Genomic DNA, 18247 nt, shown 5'->3' on the forward strand with positions numbered 1-18247 from the left:
GGGAGCAGGTTCGGGGCGGCGGGGCAGGCCCGGGGTTGGGGGGCGCTTGGGAGCTCGGTCCCGGAAGGAATTTGGGGGTGCGGCGGGTGGTTTGGGGCGCGGAGAGGCCGCATCGGGGAGGGGAAGGGCAGGGGTGGGGGTGTTGGAGCGGTGCGATGACACAGCGGTGGCCGAGGGGTGCAGGAGGGGGTGGCCCCCGGGCCAGGGCACATCCGGGGAAGGGGGCGGGAGGGGCCGGGGTCGCCGCCGCCGGTGATTCAGGTGCCCCCGCGAGAGGCAGCGCCCGAGACTGGGGGTGGGAGCAGCTGTGTGGGGGCTGAGGTGTGGTTCTCGGGGCGCTGGGGAGCGCCAGGAGCCCGTCGCCAGCCCGGCTCACCCGCTGTCCCCCCGCAGCTGCCCTGACTGTGTCCAGTGCCGCTGCCCCGGGCATGCCGGGCTGGGGGGGCTGCTGAACCCCTCCTGAGCTCGTCCCCGTCCCCTCCCGCACCCCGCAGCCGCCATGGCCGATACGCTGGAGTTCAACGAGATCTACCAGGAGGTGAAGGGCTCCATGGTGAGCGAGGGGACGCGGGGACGGCCCCAGGGGCACTTCTGGGGTTGGAGTGTGTTGGGGTGTGGATGGGGGAGCGAATGTTGCGTGGTGAGGAGGGCGGGGGCCACGAAGCTGTGGTCGGTGGTGTGGGTGCCTGGGGGGCTGCACCCAAAGGGGCCCTGGTTCCCCCACGGTTCCAGGGGACCGAGTCCCGTGATGCCCGGCTCTCCCGCAGAACGATGGGCGGCTGCGGCTGAGCCGGCAGGGCGTCATCTTCAAGAACAGCAAGACGGGGAAGGTGGACAACATCCAGGCCTCGGAGCTGGCCGAGGGCGTGTGGCGACGCGTGGCGCTGGGGCACGGCCTCAAGCTGCTCACCAAGAACGGCCACGTCTACAAGTATGATGGGTTCCGGGAGTCGGTGAGTCCCTGTTCCCTGCTCCCGCTGCCTTGGCCCTGGCCCTGGCCCAGCCGTGCTCCCTGCGAGCCCCAGAACAGCTCTGCCCCCTGCGTCTCCGTGCCCGGGGGCTGTGTCTCGCGTGGGGCTCTGGGTGTTTCCTGATGGCGTGCCCTCCCTCTCGCCCAACCCAGGAATTTGACAAGCTCTCAGATTTCTTCAAGGCCCACTATTGCCTGGAGCTGGCGGAGAAGGATCTGTGTGTGAAGGGCTGGAACTGGGGCACAGTGAGGTTTGGAGGTAAGTCCCAGTGGCAGCCTGAGGCCGTGGGGCAGGATGTTCCCACCGGCGTGGCTGTTCTGCTGCCCCAGCCGCTCCCTTGGGAGCAGCTGCTTTCTAGCGATGTTTCTAGGGATTTTGGGAGAGGAGCGGGACTGTGTCTGGAGATGGGATTTGGGGGGCACAGCTCTGAGCTGGCTGTGACGTTCCCCACAGGGCAGCTGCTGTCCTTCGACATCGGGGAGCAGCCGGTGTTCGAGATCCCGCTCAGCAACGTGTCCCAGTGCACCACGGGCAAGAACGAGGTGACGCTGGAATTCCACCAGAATGACGATGCCGAGGTCTCGCTCATGGAGGTCCGGTTCTACGTGCCCCCCACCCAGGAGGACGGCGTGGACCCCGTGGAGGTGCGTGGAGCTGGCAGGGGGGCGGGGGGTGGCAGTGAGGGCCCTTTTGTGACCGCTTCCCTCGCAGGCCTTCGCCCAGAACGTGCTGTCCAAGGCGGACGTGATCCAGGCCACCGGAGACGCCATCTGCATCTTCCGGGAGCTGCAGTGCCTGACGCCGCGCGGGCGCTACGACATCCGCATCTACCCCACCTTCCTGCACCTGCACGGCAAGACCTTCGACTACAAGATCCCCTACACCACCGTGCTGCGCCTCTTCCTGCTCCCGCACAAGGACCAACGCCAGATGTTCTTCGTGGTGAGCGGGAGGGCCACAGCCCTCCCCTGGGAGGGCAGCGGGGGTGGTTCAGGGCGGTTTTGTGTCCTCACCTCCCCCTCGCTTTCCAGATCAGCCTGGACCCCCCGATAAAGCAAGGCCAGACCCGCTACCACTTCCTGATCCTGCTCTTCTCCAAGGATGAGGACATCTCCCTGACCCTCAACATGAATGAGTGAGCTCCCCCCGCTGCCAGGCCACCTCCCAGACCCCTCCCTGGATCCTGAGGGAGGTGCTGACCCCCCCAGACCCCGTTCTCACCTCTGCCCTCCTTCCCTCCACGCAGGGAGGAGGTGGAGAAGCGCTTCGAGGGGCGGCTCACCAAGAACATGTCGGGGTCCCTCTACGAGATGGTCAGCCGGGTGATGAAGGCACTGGTGAACCGCAAGATCACCGTGCCCGGAAACTTCCAGGGGTGAGTGGCTGCAGCGCCAGTCCCTCTCTTCCCTCCTCATTCCCATGGCCAGCAGGGAAGGGGGTCTCTGTGCCGGGGAGCAGGGCCTGGCTGCCGGGGCTGGGCACGGTGTTTGTCCGCACGGACAGCGGAGTTTGCCCCGCAGACACTCCGGAGCCCAGTGCATCACCTGCTCCTACAAGGCCAGCTCGGGGCTGCTGTACCCGCTGGAGAGGGGCTTCATCTACGTGCACAAGCCCCCCGTGCACATCCGCTTCGACGAGATCTCCTTCGTCAACTTTGCCCGCGGCACCACCACCACGCGCTCCTTCGACTTCGAGATCGAGACCAAGCAGGGCACCCAGTACACCTTCAGCAGCATCGAGAGGTGGGTGTGGGCTGGGGGGCCAGCCCGGCCATGCCCGCCAGGGCTCCCCGGCAGCCCAGCCCGACCGTGCCTTCTCCCACAGGGAGGAGTACGGGAAGCTCTTCGACTTCGTCAACGCCAAGAAGCTGAACATCAAGAACCGGGGGCTGAAGGAGGTACCGGCCGCGCGGGGCCGGGCTCGCGCCCGCTGGCGCCAGCACCGCCTTCTCCCAGAATCCGGCTGCTTTTCCCTCCTTTTTTCACCTCTCTTTTCTCTCCTTGCCCTTGTAGAGGAAAAAGGTCCGTGCGATATCCCTTCCTCTTTCTCCTCCTCCTCCTCCTCCTGGTGCAGGTTTCCTGTGCATGGCCGTGGTGGTCTCTGACTAACCCAGTAACCCCAGCGTGGTGTGCGAGGGCCCCCCGTAACCCCCATAACTGCTCTGCCCCTCTCTCCGGGGCCCTGAGGGGGGAAGGAGGGGACGTGGCCGTGTCTGGCCCCTGCCCTGTGCATGCCCAGGGCCGTGCTCACCCAGGGCTGTGTTCCAGAGGGGCAGTGTGCCTGGGGGGCACAGGGAGCAGCTCTCACCCTGCCTCTCTGCAGGGAATGAAGCAGAGCTACGATGAATATGCCGACTCTGACGAGGACCAGCACGATGCCTACTTGGAGAGGATGAAGGAGGAGGGCAAGATCCGGGAGGAGAATGCCAACGACAGCAGTGACGGCTCCGGGGAGGAGACAGGTGAGGGCTGGGGCTGAGGGGCTGCTGCGGTGCTCCAGCTCCTGTTCCTCGTGAGGATCCGAAGCACTGAGCCCTCGCTTTCTCCTCCAGATGAGTCCTTCAACCCTGGAGAAGAGGATGACGACGTGGCTGAAGAGTGAGTAGAGGCCGGACAGGGCTCTGTCCAGAGGCCCTGTAAGAAGGTGCTGTTCTAGGGCTGTGTGAGCATTGAGAGATGCTCACAGCATGAATGGGATCACCTGGATTTGGGAATGTGCAGCCCTGGATTTGGGAATGTTGGGCAGCTGGGGCAGTTCTGGGCTTGCTCCCTTGTAATGGCATTAGGCAGTACGAGAGAGTTCTGGAAGGGACCAAGGGCTCCTGGGGAGGCCTTGGCTGCTCTGTCCGGGAAAGAGAACAGCTGGGAGGAGGGTTAAGGCCCCAGGCTGGGGTGAGGATGGGTGGGAGTGGTGGCAGGAGCCCTGTTTCCCCGAGAGCTCCAAACGTCCGGGAAGCAGAGCAGAGTGAGCCGTGCTCGTGGACGGCGATTCCCCTGAGGGCTGTTAGCGGGAGCACGGCAGCTCCAGCCCGGGAAGCCTCCTCGGGGCTGTGGTGTCTGGGGGCAGCTCCGAGGCCAGTGCCCCTGTGCAGGTTCGACAGCAACGCCTCAGCCAGTTCCTCCAGCGGCGACGGCGACAGCGACCGGGACGAGAAGAAACCGGCCAAGAAGGCCAAGATCGTCAAGGACCGCAAGCCCCGCAAGAAGCAGCCGGAGGTGAGGGGCTGCTCCGGGAGCAGGAGCAGCTCCTGGAGCAGCATCAGGCCTCACCTCAGCCTCTGCAGCCCTGGCCGGAGCTGTTGTCCAGGCCTGGCGTTGCTGCTCCAGATGGGTCCGGGCTGAGCCTCTCCCAAGGGCGCGTTGTTCCCGTGCCCAGCCTGTCCTGGTCGTTGTTCCGAGGTGTTGGGTGAGGGGTGCGTTGGGGTTCCATGGGTGTTCTCCACCTCCCAGAGCAAGAAGGGGAAGGACCCCAATGCTCCCAAGCGCCCGATGTCGGCCTACATGCTCTGGCTGAATGCCAGCCGGGAGAAGATCAAGTCGGACCACCCTGGCATCAGCATCACTGACCTGTCCAAGAAGGCTGGGGAGCTCTGGAAGGCCATGTCCAAGGAGAAGAAGGAGGTGAGGGGTGGGAGGCCCAGGGGGCAGAGCTGGGCCTGGTACAGGAGGGGAGGCCGGATGTGGGAAACCCCTCCTTGCTCCTGGGAGCATGGAGCTGCACTGGTGGGGAGTTGGGAAGGGGCGGGGACGTCCTCGGGCTGGTGAGCTGGGTGATCAGAAGTGGGAGCAGGGTGGGCTGCAGGAGGATGTTGGAGGAGGAGGGGGGGCCTCGCTGACCCCGTGCTCTGGCTGCAGGAGTGGGATAGGAAGGCGGAAGACGCCAGGCGGGACTACGAGAAGGCCATGAAGGAGTACAGCAAGGCTGACAGCCACAGGGGGTGAGCGTGCTGGCAAGGGGCCGGCAGGGCTTGGCCCCCCAAAATCGGGCTGTTCCCGGGGCCAGCGCTGCCAGCCAGGTAACGCCACTGCTCTCCCCTCTGCCCACCCAACCCCACGCAGGGAGAGGTCCAAGAAGAAGAAGAAGAAGCAGGAGAAGCAGGTGAAGGGGAAAGGGGACAAGAAAGGTGCCACCTCCAAGTCCTCGTCCTCCAAGTCCCCGGCTAAAGGCATGAGCGACAGCTTCAAGAGCAAGGAGTTCGTGTCCAGCGACGAGAGTTCCTCTGCAGAGAGCAAGAAGGAGGTGGGGGTCTCAACTGGGGGAGGTCCTGGCCCCTCTTCCCTGGGAAACAACTGTCTGGGAGGGTCCCCGCCCCTCTCCTCTCGGGGAACATCCTGGTGGCTTCTGCTGGAGAGGCTGGGTCCTCCTGGTACCTCGTGTCCGTGGTATTTGGCCATCCCTCAGGGCTTATCCCCAGGCCAGCACCATCACGCTGTCCCTGCAGTGGGGCCACGGGAGGAGTGGGGGATGCTGCCCTGCCTTCACTGTCCCCTGCTGACCTCCTCTCCGTCCCCGCCCGCAGGACTCAGAGGACGAGGGCGCTGCCAGCCCGCCCCCCAGCTCCGAGGACTCGGCGTCCGGCTCGGATTAGCCCCGTCCCGGCTGGCTCCAGGCTGGTTCCCGGTGGGGAGAGGACTGGGCGGGCCGGCCCCGCGGCAGGGACCGGCATCCCGGGCTCCCGGAGGCTCCCACCCGGAGCGGGGCCAGGCTCCCCTGTCCCCCCAGCACCCCGTGGCGGCTGGAGGTGCCAGAGGCTCCTCAGTCCCTCACTCCTGTTCCCCATCAATTTATTTTTTCTAAACACTTGGGTTTCTCTCCTTTTCTTTCCTTCCCTCGCTGGTTTTTTTTTGGTGTTGTTTTTTTGTATTTTGGGTCCGTTCACATGGCAACTCGGGTTGAATAAAAAAAAAAATCCCACTGATGGTGTTTGTGTGGGTGTGGGGCTGGCTCCCCCATCCCTCCTTCCTTCCTGCAGCCATCCGGGAGCTCGTTCCCCTCCTTGAACCGCTTCCAGGGCTGACTTCATTCTCTCCCCACCCTCCATTAGCGGCCCCCAGCCCCTGCTCAGCCATCAGGGCTCCTAATTACAGCCCCTCGCTCGATCCTGATGCCATTTGGGGGTTTTTCTACCTCCCTCGTGAGGGGGTTGATCCGATTAAGTCCCGTTTCCCCTCCGGTGTTGATTGCGGCCAGTTCCCGGTCCCCCATGGCTGCCTCTTCCCCCCTCCTTCCACTGCCTTTACTGGCACCGCTGGGATGGGGCTGCGGGGAAGCAGGAGCCCCCCGGGGCGGAAGCCGCGGGTCCCCGGTGGGCACAAGGGGCCCTGGACCCCCAAATGGTGGGGGGGCTCCATTGTCACAGCAACCTCCACCTAACTATGCACTGCTGCCCCTCTGGCGGCTGCCCCACGGTTGAAGGACACCGGGAACGGGACGATTTTGGGTCCGGGGGTGCCCGGGGGGTCCTGCCCGGCTGCTCCCGCCCCCGAGGGTGATCCGGGGGGCGCTGGAGGTCTCCGGCCCCTCCGGCCCCCCCTCGGAGGGCTCTCTAGCCGCCCCTCTCGATGGTCCGCCCGCCACGCGGCGCCGCTCTGCCCCGCCCCTCGCCGTCGGGGGCGCGGCCTGGCGCTCATGAATATGCATGAGCAGCGCCGGTGGAGGGTGAGTGGGGGTCTCTCTGCCGGGATGGGGCTGCGGGGAACCGGGAACCCCCCCGGGCCCGTGGCGCCCGCCGGGGGACCACGCGGCTTCAGCCGCGGCGGGCAACACGGGCCCGGGACCTCCCGAATTTGAGGGGGGGGCTTCGTTGTCATGGGGACGGCGCTAGGCCGCGGTCGCGGCCTACTCAGCCACTCGATCGGAGGCTTCGTTGTCGTGGCAACGAGGGTAGGCCGCGCTGGCGGAGGACCCCGGGGGGGCCGGACCCGCATCCCGGGGCCCCGCCGCCATCCCGGGCTGGGACACGGGCCCGATGGTTTCCAGATGTGGGTTGTGGCGGCGGTTCCCCCGCGGAAGGCGCGAGGAGGGGGGTCTTGGGGAGGGTGGACCCCGGCGGGGCAGGAGGGAGCGAGGCGGGGAGGGGAGGGCAGGGCCGGGCCGGGAGGAGGCACCGAGCGGGTTTTTCCTGTCCCCGCAGCCCCGGTGAGTCACGGGAGAGGCGGCGGCGGCAGCGTGAGACCCGTGGGGACACGAGCCCCTCCTCCCCGCCCGCCCCGCGCCCCCCAGGCGTGTCCCCGGCCCGCCGCCGGCATGCGGCTGCTGTGGGGAAGGTGAGCGCGGTGCTCGCGGCCCCTGCTAAGGGCTGGCGGAGGGGCTCGGGGCGCCGGGCGGGGCCTCCCGGGCGGCCGGGGGCTCGGGGGGCCGGGGGTGGCCTGGGCAGGGAGCTGAGATGGGGGCTGGGGCAAACCGGGGGCCAGCCCGGCGCGGGGGGCTTGGCGAAGGTCGGCAGGAGTGACACGTGTGTGTTGGGACAGGTTAGCGCAGGGTCAGACAGGTAGAGGAGGGGCCCCACGGCGTTAGGGAGCGTACCGCGGGGTCGGGGTGGCTCCGGGGGGGTTGGGGCGGTGGCCGGGGCTGCTGCCGGGCAGGGCTGGCTCAGGTGAGCCGGGCCCGATGTGCCGAGGGTGGCATCGCGGCGCGATCACCGCTTGGCGCAGCTGGACGGGGCTCGGCACAGGGCCCCGCAGGGCGCTTGGGCTCCCCCAGGCTCGGGGCGCTCTCCGAGACGATTCTCCCTCTCTCCCTAGGGGCTGACCCTGCACCGTGCCCCAGCGTCGCCATGGCCTCCCAGCCGCAGCCCCTCTGCCCCGCCGTGCCCTGCGCCTCCCCTGCCGGCACTGGGGGGGCCGGGCTGGCCGGCAGCCCCGACAAAGGTCAGTGTCCCGGGCTGGGGGGAATCGGGGTGGAGGGGCTGCTGGGGCAGCCCCCTCAGAGCTGTTCCCAGCTGTGGGGGGCCGCACCACTCCGCTGACTCCGGCCCCCTCCCTGGCCCTCCGCAGGCATCGCGCGCCCCAAGCCACCGGTGCGGCCTAAGCCTCGCGTGCTGCCCAAGCCGGCCGTCCCCGCCAAGCCCCCGGTGCTTGCCCCCGCACCGGGCCCGCGGCACCCCCGGCCCGAGCTGCCCTCGGCCGAGAAGATGAATCGCCTGGCCGGGCCCCAGCCCTACAGCGGGGGAGGCACGGGGGGGCCCCTCCGGCGCCCCTCCTTCACTGTCAAGTCGCCCGAGACCCCCAATGGGAAGGGGCTCTCATTGCCCGCGGTGGCAGCCACCGAGGAGGAGGTGTCCCCGGCCCCGCCAGCCCCCTCGCGCAAGGGCCCGGCGCCCTTCAAGGTGACGCCGGTGCCGGTGGCCGCCAGGCCGGAGCGGTTCCCTGGCACCACCGTGGAGGAGATCCTGGCCAAGATGGACAGCAGGGAGGGCCCAGGCAGCCCAGACCGGGCCTGGCTGTCGCCCTTCTGCACCGACTCCTCCTCCCGCTTCGGCTCCAAGACCTTTGCTGCCTTCCGGAAGCGTCCCAGCGGGGAGGCTGATGGAGACCCCGCCGGCGAAGCCCCCCAGGTGCCCCAACCTGCGGCAGAGGGAACGGGGGACGATGGACACCCTGTGGCTGAGACGAGGTGAGGGCCCGGGAGCTGACGCCGGGAGGAGAGTGGCAGTGGGAGCAGGGGACATCACTCCGAGCCGTCCCGGGGCTGGGAATGTAACGGAGCTGAGGTCTGGTCGCCGGCACGGGGCCCGGGTTCCTCCCGAGCTGCAGTGCCTCGAGCTGCTTCCGTGGGAAGGCCGGGGCGGCCAGTGCCGACCGCAGGAAGGGCTGTCCCGGGCCAGGAGCTGCCTGCGGGCGAGCTCCGAGCCAGCCTCTGGGCTGGGAGTAACAGGCCGGGGGTTGCACCCCCAGGAAATGCTCCTGATTTTCCAGCCTTGCTATTTTCTCCCTGCTGGGCCATGCCAGGGCACAGGGAGCAGGCAGATCGGCGGGACTGCCAGCTGCAGGATGTCCTGGGCCAGAGCCAGGGCTTGGCCACGCTCCCGAGAGCTGGGCACCTCAGGGAGAGCTGGGCGGGGGCTGCCTGCTCAACTCTGAACAGGAGTGTGAGAAACACGCTCCCAAAGGACCGAAAACTTTCCGGCAGAGGAGCTGGGGCTGCTTTGCCTCCTTTCCCTGGCAGCCCAAGCCAGAGACCGTGCAGCCGTGGCAGGGCCCGGCCCCTGTACCCTGCATCCTTGAAGGGTGGTTTGGGGCAGGGGTGCCTCGTGGGTGGTGGGAGAGTAGCACTGAGGCACACAGGGGGATTTACCCTCCTTCCCCTTTTCTCTCTGCAGCAGCTCCCCCCCAGCCGGGCCGAGCTGTGCCGGGGACCCCCGCGGACGCCGGAGGCCGCCGTCCCCCCCTGACGTGAGTGCTGGCCTCGCCCTCCGGCGCCATGGCGGCTCCGCTCCTGGGCTCTCTCCTTCGGGGCTCTCCTGTCTCCTCCGGGGCTCCCTCTCTGCGGGGTGCGTGTCTCTCCTTTCTCCTTGGGGTGCTGGCCGCCCCTTCCTGGGCCGGGGGGGGCCGGGGGAGGGTCAGTGCCCCCTGTGCCGAGAGCCCGGCGTGGGGCCCGGGGCTGTGGGGGTGGCGTGTGCCAACACCGGTGCCAGGCGTGGGCAGGGAGCAGCCGTGAGTCACCAGCTGGGGTTCGGTGACCTGGCAGGTATGTGGCAGGGCAGGCCCCGCGGGCACCCCGCCAGCCCCTTTTCCCCGTGCCGTGCTCAGGGCGGTGACCGGGACACCGGGCTGCGGTGACACCGCGGGTGGCCGCCTGGCCAGCGGCACCAGGTCACCCGGTGAGGGGCAGACCGCGGCAGTGCTGGGCAGGGGGATGCCAGCTGCGGGCAGGGCGGGGGGCTGTGCTGGGGGGGTTCTGACTTCTTCCTGCTTCATTTCTTCTCTCCATCTGTCCAGGCGCTCTGGGGGCAGCGGGGGGCCGGGCAGGGAGCGGGGCTGGGCCACCGGGAGCCGCCCTGGTTGAGTCACGCAGGAGCAGCCTGGTGCTGGCACGAAGCACGGGCACTTCCTGCCCCGGGTGCGGGGAGGGGAGCAGGGCTGGAGGGAGGGACCCTCCAGAGATTTGGGGGGCTGGCTTTGGGATGGATGACGTTCGGAGGTGCCTCTTGATTGACATGACCCCCCTGCCGGCTCTTTCCACAGCTTTCCTCTCTACAGCTGGGTGCCCTCGGACCTCCAGGCTCCCCAAGGCCCCCCACCTGCCCAGCCCCGGCCCCAGGAGCTCCTTTCCAGCCTGCCGAGCCCTCTGCCCCGGCCCCTGGCTCCCCTGATGCCCCCCCTGAGCTCCTGGCCCCGGACTCCCCCACACTGCCCCCCGGCTCCCCCGAATCCCCCGCTCGGCCTCCAGCCAGGGTCCCCGTCGCCTCCGTCCAGGCCCCGGGTGCTCCCTCAGCCACTGAACCCCAGCTCAGCGTGTCCCGTTCCCCCGGCTCCCCGCACACTCCGGGGGAGGGATCTCCTGGCACTGCCAGCCCCCCTGGCACTCCTGACCTGCCCCCGCGAGTCACCTGCCCCCCCGGCTCTCCCGAGGCTGCTGCCGAGTACCTGGGCCCCCCCAGCCCACCCCTTGCCAAAGCCTCTCTTCCCCCGGGCTCCCCAGAGGGACCTGATGACTCCGCAGTGTCCCCACCGTCCCCTGAGGGTCCTGATTTCAACCTCCCTCCCCGGGATGTGGGGCTCCGGCGCTCCTCAGAGGGGGTGCTGCGGCCCCCGCCCACGGGGCAGGGCCTGGGGGAGCTGGGGGGCTCGCTGAGCGCCCTGCCCCGGCCTGGAGACCTCCTGTCGGAGCCCTCCCTGGGCAGCGAGTCCGCGTGGAGCCTCTCCCAGTCCTTTGAGTGGACATTCCCGTCGCGGGGGGCACGCCTGCCAGCCTTCCCTCCCCGCTCCCCCATCCGGGAGACACCTGACTCGGGGCTCTCCGAAGAGGGGGAGTCGGATGGGGAAGCTACAGCCCCCGGCCCTCCGAAGGACAGCAGGTCTGAAGGATCTGACAGCCAGGAGGCGGAGGGGGCTCCGTGCCCAGGGGGTCCCGTGGCCCAGCGAGAGGCTGAGGGCTTGGCACAGGAGGAGGAGGAGGAGGAGGAAGGGGAGGCAGAGCAGGATGCTCCCGTGTCCCACTCCCCGCTTCATGTGACAGAGCCTGGCCAGGAGCCACCAGAACCTGAGTCCCCCCCCCAGCCCAGGCTCACCACAGCTGCCCCCCTGGGTCCAGCCCCCCCAGATCCAGCTGCTCCAGCTGACTCAGCCTGGGCAGGTGATGGCCCCAAGAGCCTGCAAGGTCCTGGGGGCCCAGGCCAGGCCGAAGGGCCCTCGCAGGGCCCTGACCCCCACGCCGACCCGGGCTGGCTGACGGAGCTGCTGGTGTCGCCCGGGGTCCACAGCTCTCCGGAGGTGAGGGGTGTGGGGGGCTCTGCGGGGTCAGGGTGGGCTGGGCTCCTCCTCCCTCCATGGGGCAGTGGGATGGGACAGGACGGGCGGGTGGTGGGTGGAGGCTGAGCAGGGCTGTGTGCTGAGGGGCAGGTGGCGGGCTCTGCCCTCTCCTCAGGATGGGCCCCGCCGTGCTGTGTCCCCGAGGTGTGTCCCTCCTTCTCCCCAGCTCCACTGCTGCGGGAGCCGGGGTTGCTCCACCCTCAAACTCCTCTCCCCTTTCTAACCTCTCTCCCCTCTAACTCCTCTCCCCTTTTTCCCCCAGAATCTGCTGGGCTGGTCACGGAAGGACCTGTGCAGTGAGTTTGGCATTGGCCGCCCTCGCCAGGACAGCACCTTCGACTGGAGCCACCCAGGTGTGTCCAGGGAGAGAGACTGGCCTGCTGAGACCAAGCAGGACCAGGAGTTCGGGACTAGATCCAGCTGGGGCAGCACCCACGGTGACAAGGACAGCAGTGCCCGGGAGAGCTGGAGCGGTGACTACAGAACAACGGAGCTGATGGGGGACATGAAACTGGGCTGCAGTGACTGGTCCCAGTCCCTTGGCACTGGGGAGAGCTGCCTGCAGGATCCAGACTTGAGTGCCAGCACAGCCAAGTGGGGCCAGGGCTATGGCAGCACGGAGGAGCTCGGCTCTGGACAGGCCAACTGGGGCAGCGGCCTTGGCACGGGACACATCCGGCAGCTGGACAAGGAGCCGCGCTCCGGGCAGCCCACCTGGGCAGGCAGGTACAGCGGCGGGGACACGGAGATGAAGGACAGGGAGCTCACCCCAGACTGGGCCGGTAAATACAGCAGCCGGGATGCTGGGAGCAAGGACAAGGATTTAACGCTGGGCTGGGCTGGCAGATCCAGCACTGGGGACACTGGGAGCCCAGATAAGGAGCTCAGCCCCGGCCGGCCAGCCTGGGACAGGGGGTATAACCCCAGGGACATGGAGAGCCAGGACCGGGAGTTCAGCCCCAGCCGGCCAGCCTGGACTGGTGAATACAGGGACGCGGAAAGCCAGGACTGGGAGTTCAGCCCCAGCCGTCAGGCTGAAGGCAGTGAGTACAGCACTGGGAGCGTGGATTCCCGGGACCAGGAATTCAGCCCCAGCGGAGCGGCCTGGGATAACAGGTACGGCACCCGGGACATGGAGAGCCAGGACCGGGAGTTCAGCCCCAGCCGGCCGGCCTGGACTGGTGAAGTCAGGGACATGGACAGCCAGGACAGGGAGTTCAGCCCCAGGAGACCAGCCTGGACCAGTGAATACAGGGAAATGGAAAGCCAGGACAGGGAGTTCAGCCCCAGCAGGCCGGGCTGGGATGGCAGATCAAGCAGCAGGGACACGGAGAGCTGGAGCCGAGAGTTGAGCACCAGCAGGCCAGGCTGGGATGACAGATCCAGCAGCAGGGACACGGAGAGCCGGGACCAAGAGTTGAGCCCCAGCAGGCTGGCCTGGGATGACAGATCCAGCAGCAGGGACACGGAGAGCCGGGACCGAGAGTTGAGCCCCAGCAGGCCGGCTGAAGCCAGTGAATGCAGCACCAGGGACCTGGAGGCCCAGGATGAAGTCAGTCCCAGCGGAGCAGCCTGGGGTGATGGATCCAGCACCAGGGACCTGGAGACCCAGGACAGTGAATTCACACCCAGCAGAGCAGCCAGGGATGGCAGGCACAGCACCGGGGACATGGAGGCCCGGAGTGGGGAGTTGTTCAGCCCCAGCAGAGCTGTCTGGGATGACAGATCCAGCAGCAGGGATGTGGAGGCCCAGGACAGAGAGTCCAGCCCCAGTGGAGCAGTCCGGCATGGGGAGCACAGCTCCGTGACCCCCAGGGAGGAAGAGCAGGAGCTGATCCCGGCCCGGCTGAGCTGGCCCGGTGAGGGCAGCGTCGGGCAGACCGGGCTGGTCAGGGGTGGCAAGGAGGACATGCCCAGCTCCCACCACCCCAATCCCCTGGCCCAGCAGCCGAGCTGGGGCGGTGCCCACCAGCAGGAGCGTGACAGCTCCGGCAGCAGGGACTGGGCTGAGGAGCTCCGAGCAGCTGAGTGCCACAACCAGTTCAGTCTCATCAGGACAGAGCGGGTGCCAGACCCCTGCAGTGCCAGAGCCTCGGATGGCTCCGTGTCCGGGGTCCTGCCACAGCCCCCCCAGGCAGGCTGGCACAGGGATCTCTCTCTGGACATGGGCAATGCCCGCTGGAGCCAGGATGTGGACAGCTGGAGTGTGGAGCCGCAGGATGCCGAGGCCAGGCGCCAGGAGTGGGCGAGTGCCTTTGGCGCCCGCTGTGCCGCCCGCAGCCGGGACCTTGGCGCGGGGGAGCGGAGCCTGGGAGGGGACATCGGCGCAGAGCACGGGTAAGGAGGGCACCGGTGGTGGCAGGGAGGGAGCAGCTTCCCCTGTGGCAGATGGAGGGGTTTGGGGCAGGGCTTGTGTTTTCTGGGGCTGGAGCAACTCTGGGGTTTTGTCTCCCAAGCAGGTCGGCCCCCAGCTCATCGATGGGTGACGTTCCAGCTGATCTCCCGGCTGCTGAGCCCCCCTGGAGCGAGTCACCCAGCCCCTCCGAGGAGGAGAAGGACCCCTCTGAGCTGGCCACTGCCCCGCAGAGCACCAGGGCCCGCCCTTTGCTGCCAGAGGCTGCCAGTGGGATCCCAGCGGACACAGGAAGTGAGGAACAGTCCTCAGACCACCCGGATGGGGAGAGCTCCTCGAGCTGGGGGGAGCAGCGGCTCTCTCTGGGTACCCCCCAACCCGAGGGGTCCATGGAGCAGGGGCAGGAATTTCCTCTTCTGGAGGTGAGTGGGGAGTGGGGAGATTCCAGTCACCCTGTAAGGCCTGGGACTGCCTGGCTGTCACAGGACGTGTCTGTGGATGGGGCTTTGCCCTCTGACCCTGCTGCCCCCAGGGTCGGCCGTGGGTTGAGGGCCCCCAGCACTGCTGTGGGTGTGCTGGCTGGGGTGGGGGATCCCTGGGCTCCCCGTGCCAGCTCTGACCTGTCCCCCGGGCTCGGCAGGACACGGAGCTCCTGGACAGCAGCGTGTTCCGCAGCAAGGCCAGCCTGGGCCGCAAGCGCCAGCACCGGGCACCGTCCGTGCGCCCCACCGCCACTGAGGGGGACAGCTGGATCTTCCGGGACTCCACGGGTGAGCCCAGCGGGGACAGGGACGGGAGCGGGGTGTCTGTCCTGGCACAGTGTCATGGTGACACTGTCCCTGTGTCCCCACAGAGCCCCGGCCAGCCCCGGCAGCGTCCTCTGACGAGGAGGCAGCGGAGGAGCCCCGGAGCCGGCGGATGCGCGGCTCCCCCTCGGGCAGGGGGGTCAAGGTGCCGCTCTTTCCTGGCCTCAGTGCCTCCGCCATCAAGGTGAGACCCTCGGACTCCTGTGCAAGGGAGGGTGGAACACAGGGAAACTGAGGCAGGGTGGGGCTGGGGGCTAAAGGCAGGGAGGAGGCAGTGGGGCGATTTGGGGGACAGAGCACTGTGTGTCTCCCTGACCTCTCTCTCTGCCCCCAGGCCAAGCTGAGGGGTCGCAACCGCTCAGCTGAGGAGGGGACATCGTCAGGGGAGAGCAAGGGGACCCCTCCTAAGGACCCCCACGTGCAGCGCTCCAAGTCCTGCAAGATCCCTGGTGTGAGTGGGAAACCCCCGACCCTGCCCCCCAAGCCAGAGAAATCCTCAGGGTGAGTGTGGGGTGCCAGGACCCTCATGGGGGCAAAAGGGGGGCTGAGGGCACTGGTCTGGGTGCCGGGGCTGGTTTTGGGGGGCTCATGCTGAGGCTGTGCCAACACCCCAGATCCGAGGCCTCTCCCCCCCACTGGCTGCAGGCGCTGAAGCTGAAAAGGAAGAAGCCTTGAGCGGGGTGAGTGGGGAATTTGGGGCAGTGCTGGGGACACACTCCCCCAGCTCGGGCTTCCCCATGTCCCTGGGGTCTGCACTGCTGGGGGGCAGCCCCCTCCCTCCTGTCTGCTCTGCCTGGGTCCCCCCGGGATGGGTCACCCCTGGGGGGGGCCCTGCAGGGTCCTCACCCCGTCCCCACTGTGTCCCTTCCAGGCTCGCTCCCCGACGCCGACAGCCGCTGTCCCCGGACCAGGGCTGTCCCCTCCCGTGGGGACACACACACACTCACCTATGCACTTTGTACGAGCTCGCAGGGTCCCTGTCTTCCCAACACCTCCTCCCCATCCCCCGTTTGTACCCTGTTCCCATAGTCCCCAAGGGGCTGGGGGTGGGCACGAGTCCCCCCTTCCCCTCCCCCCTGCTCGTGTATGGCCCCGGACACAGGGCGATGGGTCCGGCTCGTGGTGTCGCTGCCACAGACAATAAAACCTCGCTGGTCAGTTCAGGGGGTCCTGGCTCTTCTCCCAGGCCCTGCGTGGGGATCACAGAGGTCCTTGGGGAGGGGACACTGCGACCTCCACTGCCCACACAGGAGCTGTGCAGGAAAGAAGGGACACCTCCAGAACCCCTCTGTGCCCGCCGTAGGTGCACCCAACCAGGCCCCCCGGCCCTGCCCAAACACCGAGTGGGTGCTGACACCGAGACTTTATTGAGCTCTGAGGCTGGGGGTGCAGCCCCCCGTGCGGGGACAGCAGTGGGGGAGGCCTGGGGGCACCTGGGGGGGCTGAGCCCCTCATATCTCGCAGATGAAGGGCAGCCGCCTCTTGCAAGGCACGCTCCTCCAGCGCCCATCTGGGGAGAGAAGAGGGGGGATCAGCCCATCGCCCACCAGCACCCCCACCTCCAGGGACCCCCTCCAGCCCTCAGGGATACCTCCCAGATCCCCCAGTGCCAGCCCCCCGGTGCCACCTCTCCATCCCCAGCCCCTCAGCACCCTCCCCCCATCGCCCAGACCCCCCGAGAGCCCCCACTGACTGTTGGTGCAGAGGGTGGTGCAGAAGCGGCGGCCGGGCAGGGGGTGCCCGGGCAGCCACTGGCTGTAGTTCCAGGGGCTCCGGTCGGTCCAGTGGCAGCTCGGGTATGGGATCTGCCAGCAGAGAAAGGGTGTGGGGACCCCCAGCACTGGGGACAGTGGGGTGGGAATGGGACATCCAGGCTGGGCACTAGGGATGCTGGGGCAAGGCTGGAGCACCCAAGCGGGCACTGCAGACACGGGTGGAGTTGCAGCCCTGCTGGTGGGCACTGAGAACGCTGGGAATGGGATCGGGAACCCAGCTTGTGCACTGGGAACAGCGGGACGGGGCTGGGACACCCGGGGTGGGCACTGGGGACACTGGGAGGAGGCAGGGTGCCCCGAGGCCAGGGCAGTGGCGGTGGGACGGGGGTCCTTACGGCAGGCTGGCTGACGGCGCCGATCCAGACCTGGCCGGCGTTGGAGTGCCGGCGCGCCAGGAGCAGCAGGAAGGTGTTGGTGCGGGAATCGTGGATCGAGGCCAAGCGCCCGCGGAAGCGCCGGGCACAGATGCGCTGCAGGGACACGGCTGTCACAGGGGGGCACTGGTGCCCCCACCCTGACGCCCCAGCCACCCCATTCCACCGCATCCCACCCCATCCCGCCCCATCCCACCTGCGCACGGTAGAAGTTTCGGCAGCGGGAGACGACGACGTAGCGGCAGGTGGCGGTGCCCGGCATGCTGGGGACACCGAGCGCCCGCTTGTCACTGCCACCCAGGCACCCGCTGTACTCCTCGGGCACCTCCAGCTCTGTCACATCCTCCTCGTCCTCTGCCGCAGGGCTGGCGAGAGCTGGGGACACCGGCTGTGTCACCCTGGCATCAGGGGTGTCCCCGGGATGTCCCCGTGGGCAGGTGGGGTGTGGGGGGCACTCACCGGAGCGGCTGGCGGGAATTGTGCCCAGCAGGGCCAGGGCGATCAGCAGGCAGGGCCGCATGGCGTGGGCACACTGGGGACACCACTGGCACCCTCGGGAGATGCCACAGCCCCGTCACCCTCGGCCAGCCTGAGGACACCCCCCTGGGCCTCTGCCAGCCCCAGCGTCACCCTGTCCTCCCCATGTCCCCTCAGAAACCCCCCATATCCCCACTGTCCCTCCGCCATCCCCAGTGCCACTCCATGCCCCGTCCCCTCTGCCACCCCCAGTGCCATCCCCACAGCCCCCAGCCCTTCTGTGCCCACCGTGTGCCCAGTTCCTCACCTCCAGCCCTTGGGTCACCCCCTCTCCCGGGCACCCCGTGCCATTCTGTCCCCCACCATGCCCCCCCGGCACTCCAGAGCCCCCCAATGCCAGACTCGGGAACGCCCAACCCTGGCAGCTGAGGGCTGAGCCCACCCCCATGTCCCTGTCTGCGTTCCTCACCTCGGTCTTGGGGGGCTCTGCCCACTGCCAGCCTTATATCGGTGACAGGGACACATGGCCCTGACCACAGCCTTGTGACACCCCCAACCACCAACTGTTGGGGACACAGGGGGGGACACCCGGGGGGGCTCTGCCAGCAGCCTGCCCAGCCAGTGCCTGGGGTCTGCTTGGTCCGGGGCAGGGGGTGCAGGGCATGGGGAGGGGGCTGTGCTGCTTTGGGGTGCAGGGCTGTGGGGAGGGGCTGTGCTGCTTTGGGGTGCGGGGCTGTGGGGAGGGGGCTCAGGGAGTTTGGGGTGCAGGGTGTCAGTACAGGGGGCTCAGGGAGTTTGGGGTGCAGGGGTGTGGGGAAGGGCTGTGGTGCTTTGGGGTGCAGGGTGTCAGTACAGGGGCTCAGGGAGTTTGGGGTGCAGGGGTGTGGGGAGGGGCTGTGATGCTTTGGGGTGCAGGGGTGTGGGGAGGGGGCTCAGAGAGTTTGGGGTGCAGGGGTGTGGGGAGGGGGCTCAGGGAGTTTGGGGTGCAGGGTGTCAGTATGGGGGCTCAGGGAGTTTGG

General features: G+C 68.3%; 3 protein-coding genes across 5 annotated transcripts in view; 2 read left to right on the top strand and 1 right to left on the bottom strand.

Annotated features, from left to right (window-relative positions):
- The window catches only part of SSRP1 (structure specific recognition protein 1), a 20196-nt gene extending 14311 nt beyond the window's left edge, over positions 1-5885 (top strand). The window contains exons 2-17 of the mRNA XM_042021262.1: positions 394-553; positions 768-953; positions 1124-1229; positions 1425-1615; positions 1683-1913; positions 2003-2106; positions 2218-2346; positions 2492-2713; positions 2796-2868; positions 3294-3432; positions 3523-3568; positions 4063-4186; positions 4421-4591; positions 4826-4908; positions 5030-5210; positions 5491-5885. Of these exons, the coding sequence (XP_041877196.1) occupies positions 500-553; positions 768-953; positions 1124-1229; positions 1425-1615; positions 1683-1913; positions 2003-2106; positions 2218-2346; positions 2492-2713; positions 2796-2868; positions 3294-3432; positions 3523-3568; positions 4063-4186; positions 4421-4591; positions 4826-4908; positions 5030-5210; positions 5491-5559 (2109 nt within the window). The 5' untranslated portion in view covers positions 394-499 and the 3' untranslated portion in view covers positions 5560-5885. The remainder of the gene's footprint in view (positions 1-393; positions 554-767; positions 954-1123; positions 1230-1424; positions 1616-1682; positions 1914-2002; positions 2107-2217; positions 2347-2491; positions 2714-2795; positions 2869-3293; positions 3433-3522; positions 3569-4062; positions 4187-4420; positions 4592-4825; positions 4909-5029; positions 5211-5490) is intronic.
- Positions 5886-6608: 723 nt separating this feature from the next.
- On the top strand, positions 6609-15765 carry TNKS1BP1 (tankyrase 1 binding protein 1). Of its 3 annotated transcripts, none has more exons than XM_042021254.1 (13): positions 6713-6854; positions 7105-7237; positions 7715-7840; positions 7967-8585; positions 9292-9364; positions 10157-11404; positions 11706-13780; positions 13900-14218; positions 14437-14566; positions 14650-14786; positions 14937-15103; positions 15217-15282; positions 15474-15765. In XM_042021254.1, the coding sequence occupies exons 3-12, from the start codon at positions 7747-7749 to the stop codon at positions 15275-15277; spliced, it is 4923 nt and encodes a 1640-aa protein (XP_041877188.1). In that variant the 5' UTR covers positions 6713-6854; positions 7105-7237; positions 7715-7746; the 3' UTR covers positions 15278-15282; positions 15474-15765. The 3 variants fall into 3 exon arrangements, with proteins under 3 accessions (XP_041877189.1, XP_041877188.1, XP_041877190.1); XM_042021256.1 differs by having other exon boundaries at positions 6714-6854; positions 13903-14218; XM_042021255.1 differs by lacking the exons at positions 6713-6854; positions 7105-7237 and adding an exon at positions 6609-6629.
- Positions 15766-15948: 183 nt separating this feature from the next.
- Positions 15949-17895, bottom strand: LOC121661282 (bone marrow proteoglycan-like). Its single transcript, XM_042021268.1, has 5 exons — positions 17211-17895; positions 16948-17126; positions 16713-16847; positions 16296-16407; positions 15949-16112 (listed from the first exon to the last, which is right to left on the bottom strand). The coding sequence occupies exons 1-5, from the start codon at positions 17269-17271 to the stop codon at positions 16054-16056; spliced, it is 546 nt and encodes a 181-aa protein (XP_041877202.1). The 5' UTR covers positions 17272-17895; the 3' UTR covers positions 15949-16053.
- Positions 17896-18247: the final 352 nt, after the last annotated feature.

This window comes from Corvus kubaryi, unplaced genomic scaffold (genome assembly GCF_017639235.1).
Source record: "Corvus kubaryi isolate FWS band 111438036 unplaced genomic scaffold, C.kubaryi_AGA036_p1.0 37130, whole genome shotgun sequence".
Classification (NCBI taxonomy): Eukaryota; Metazoa; Chordata; class Aves; order Passeriformes; family Corvidae; genus Corvus; species Corvus kubaryi.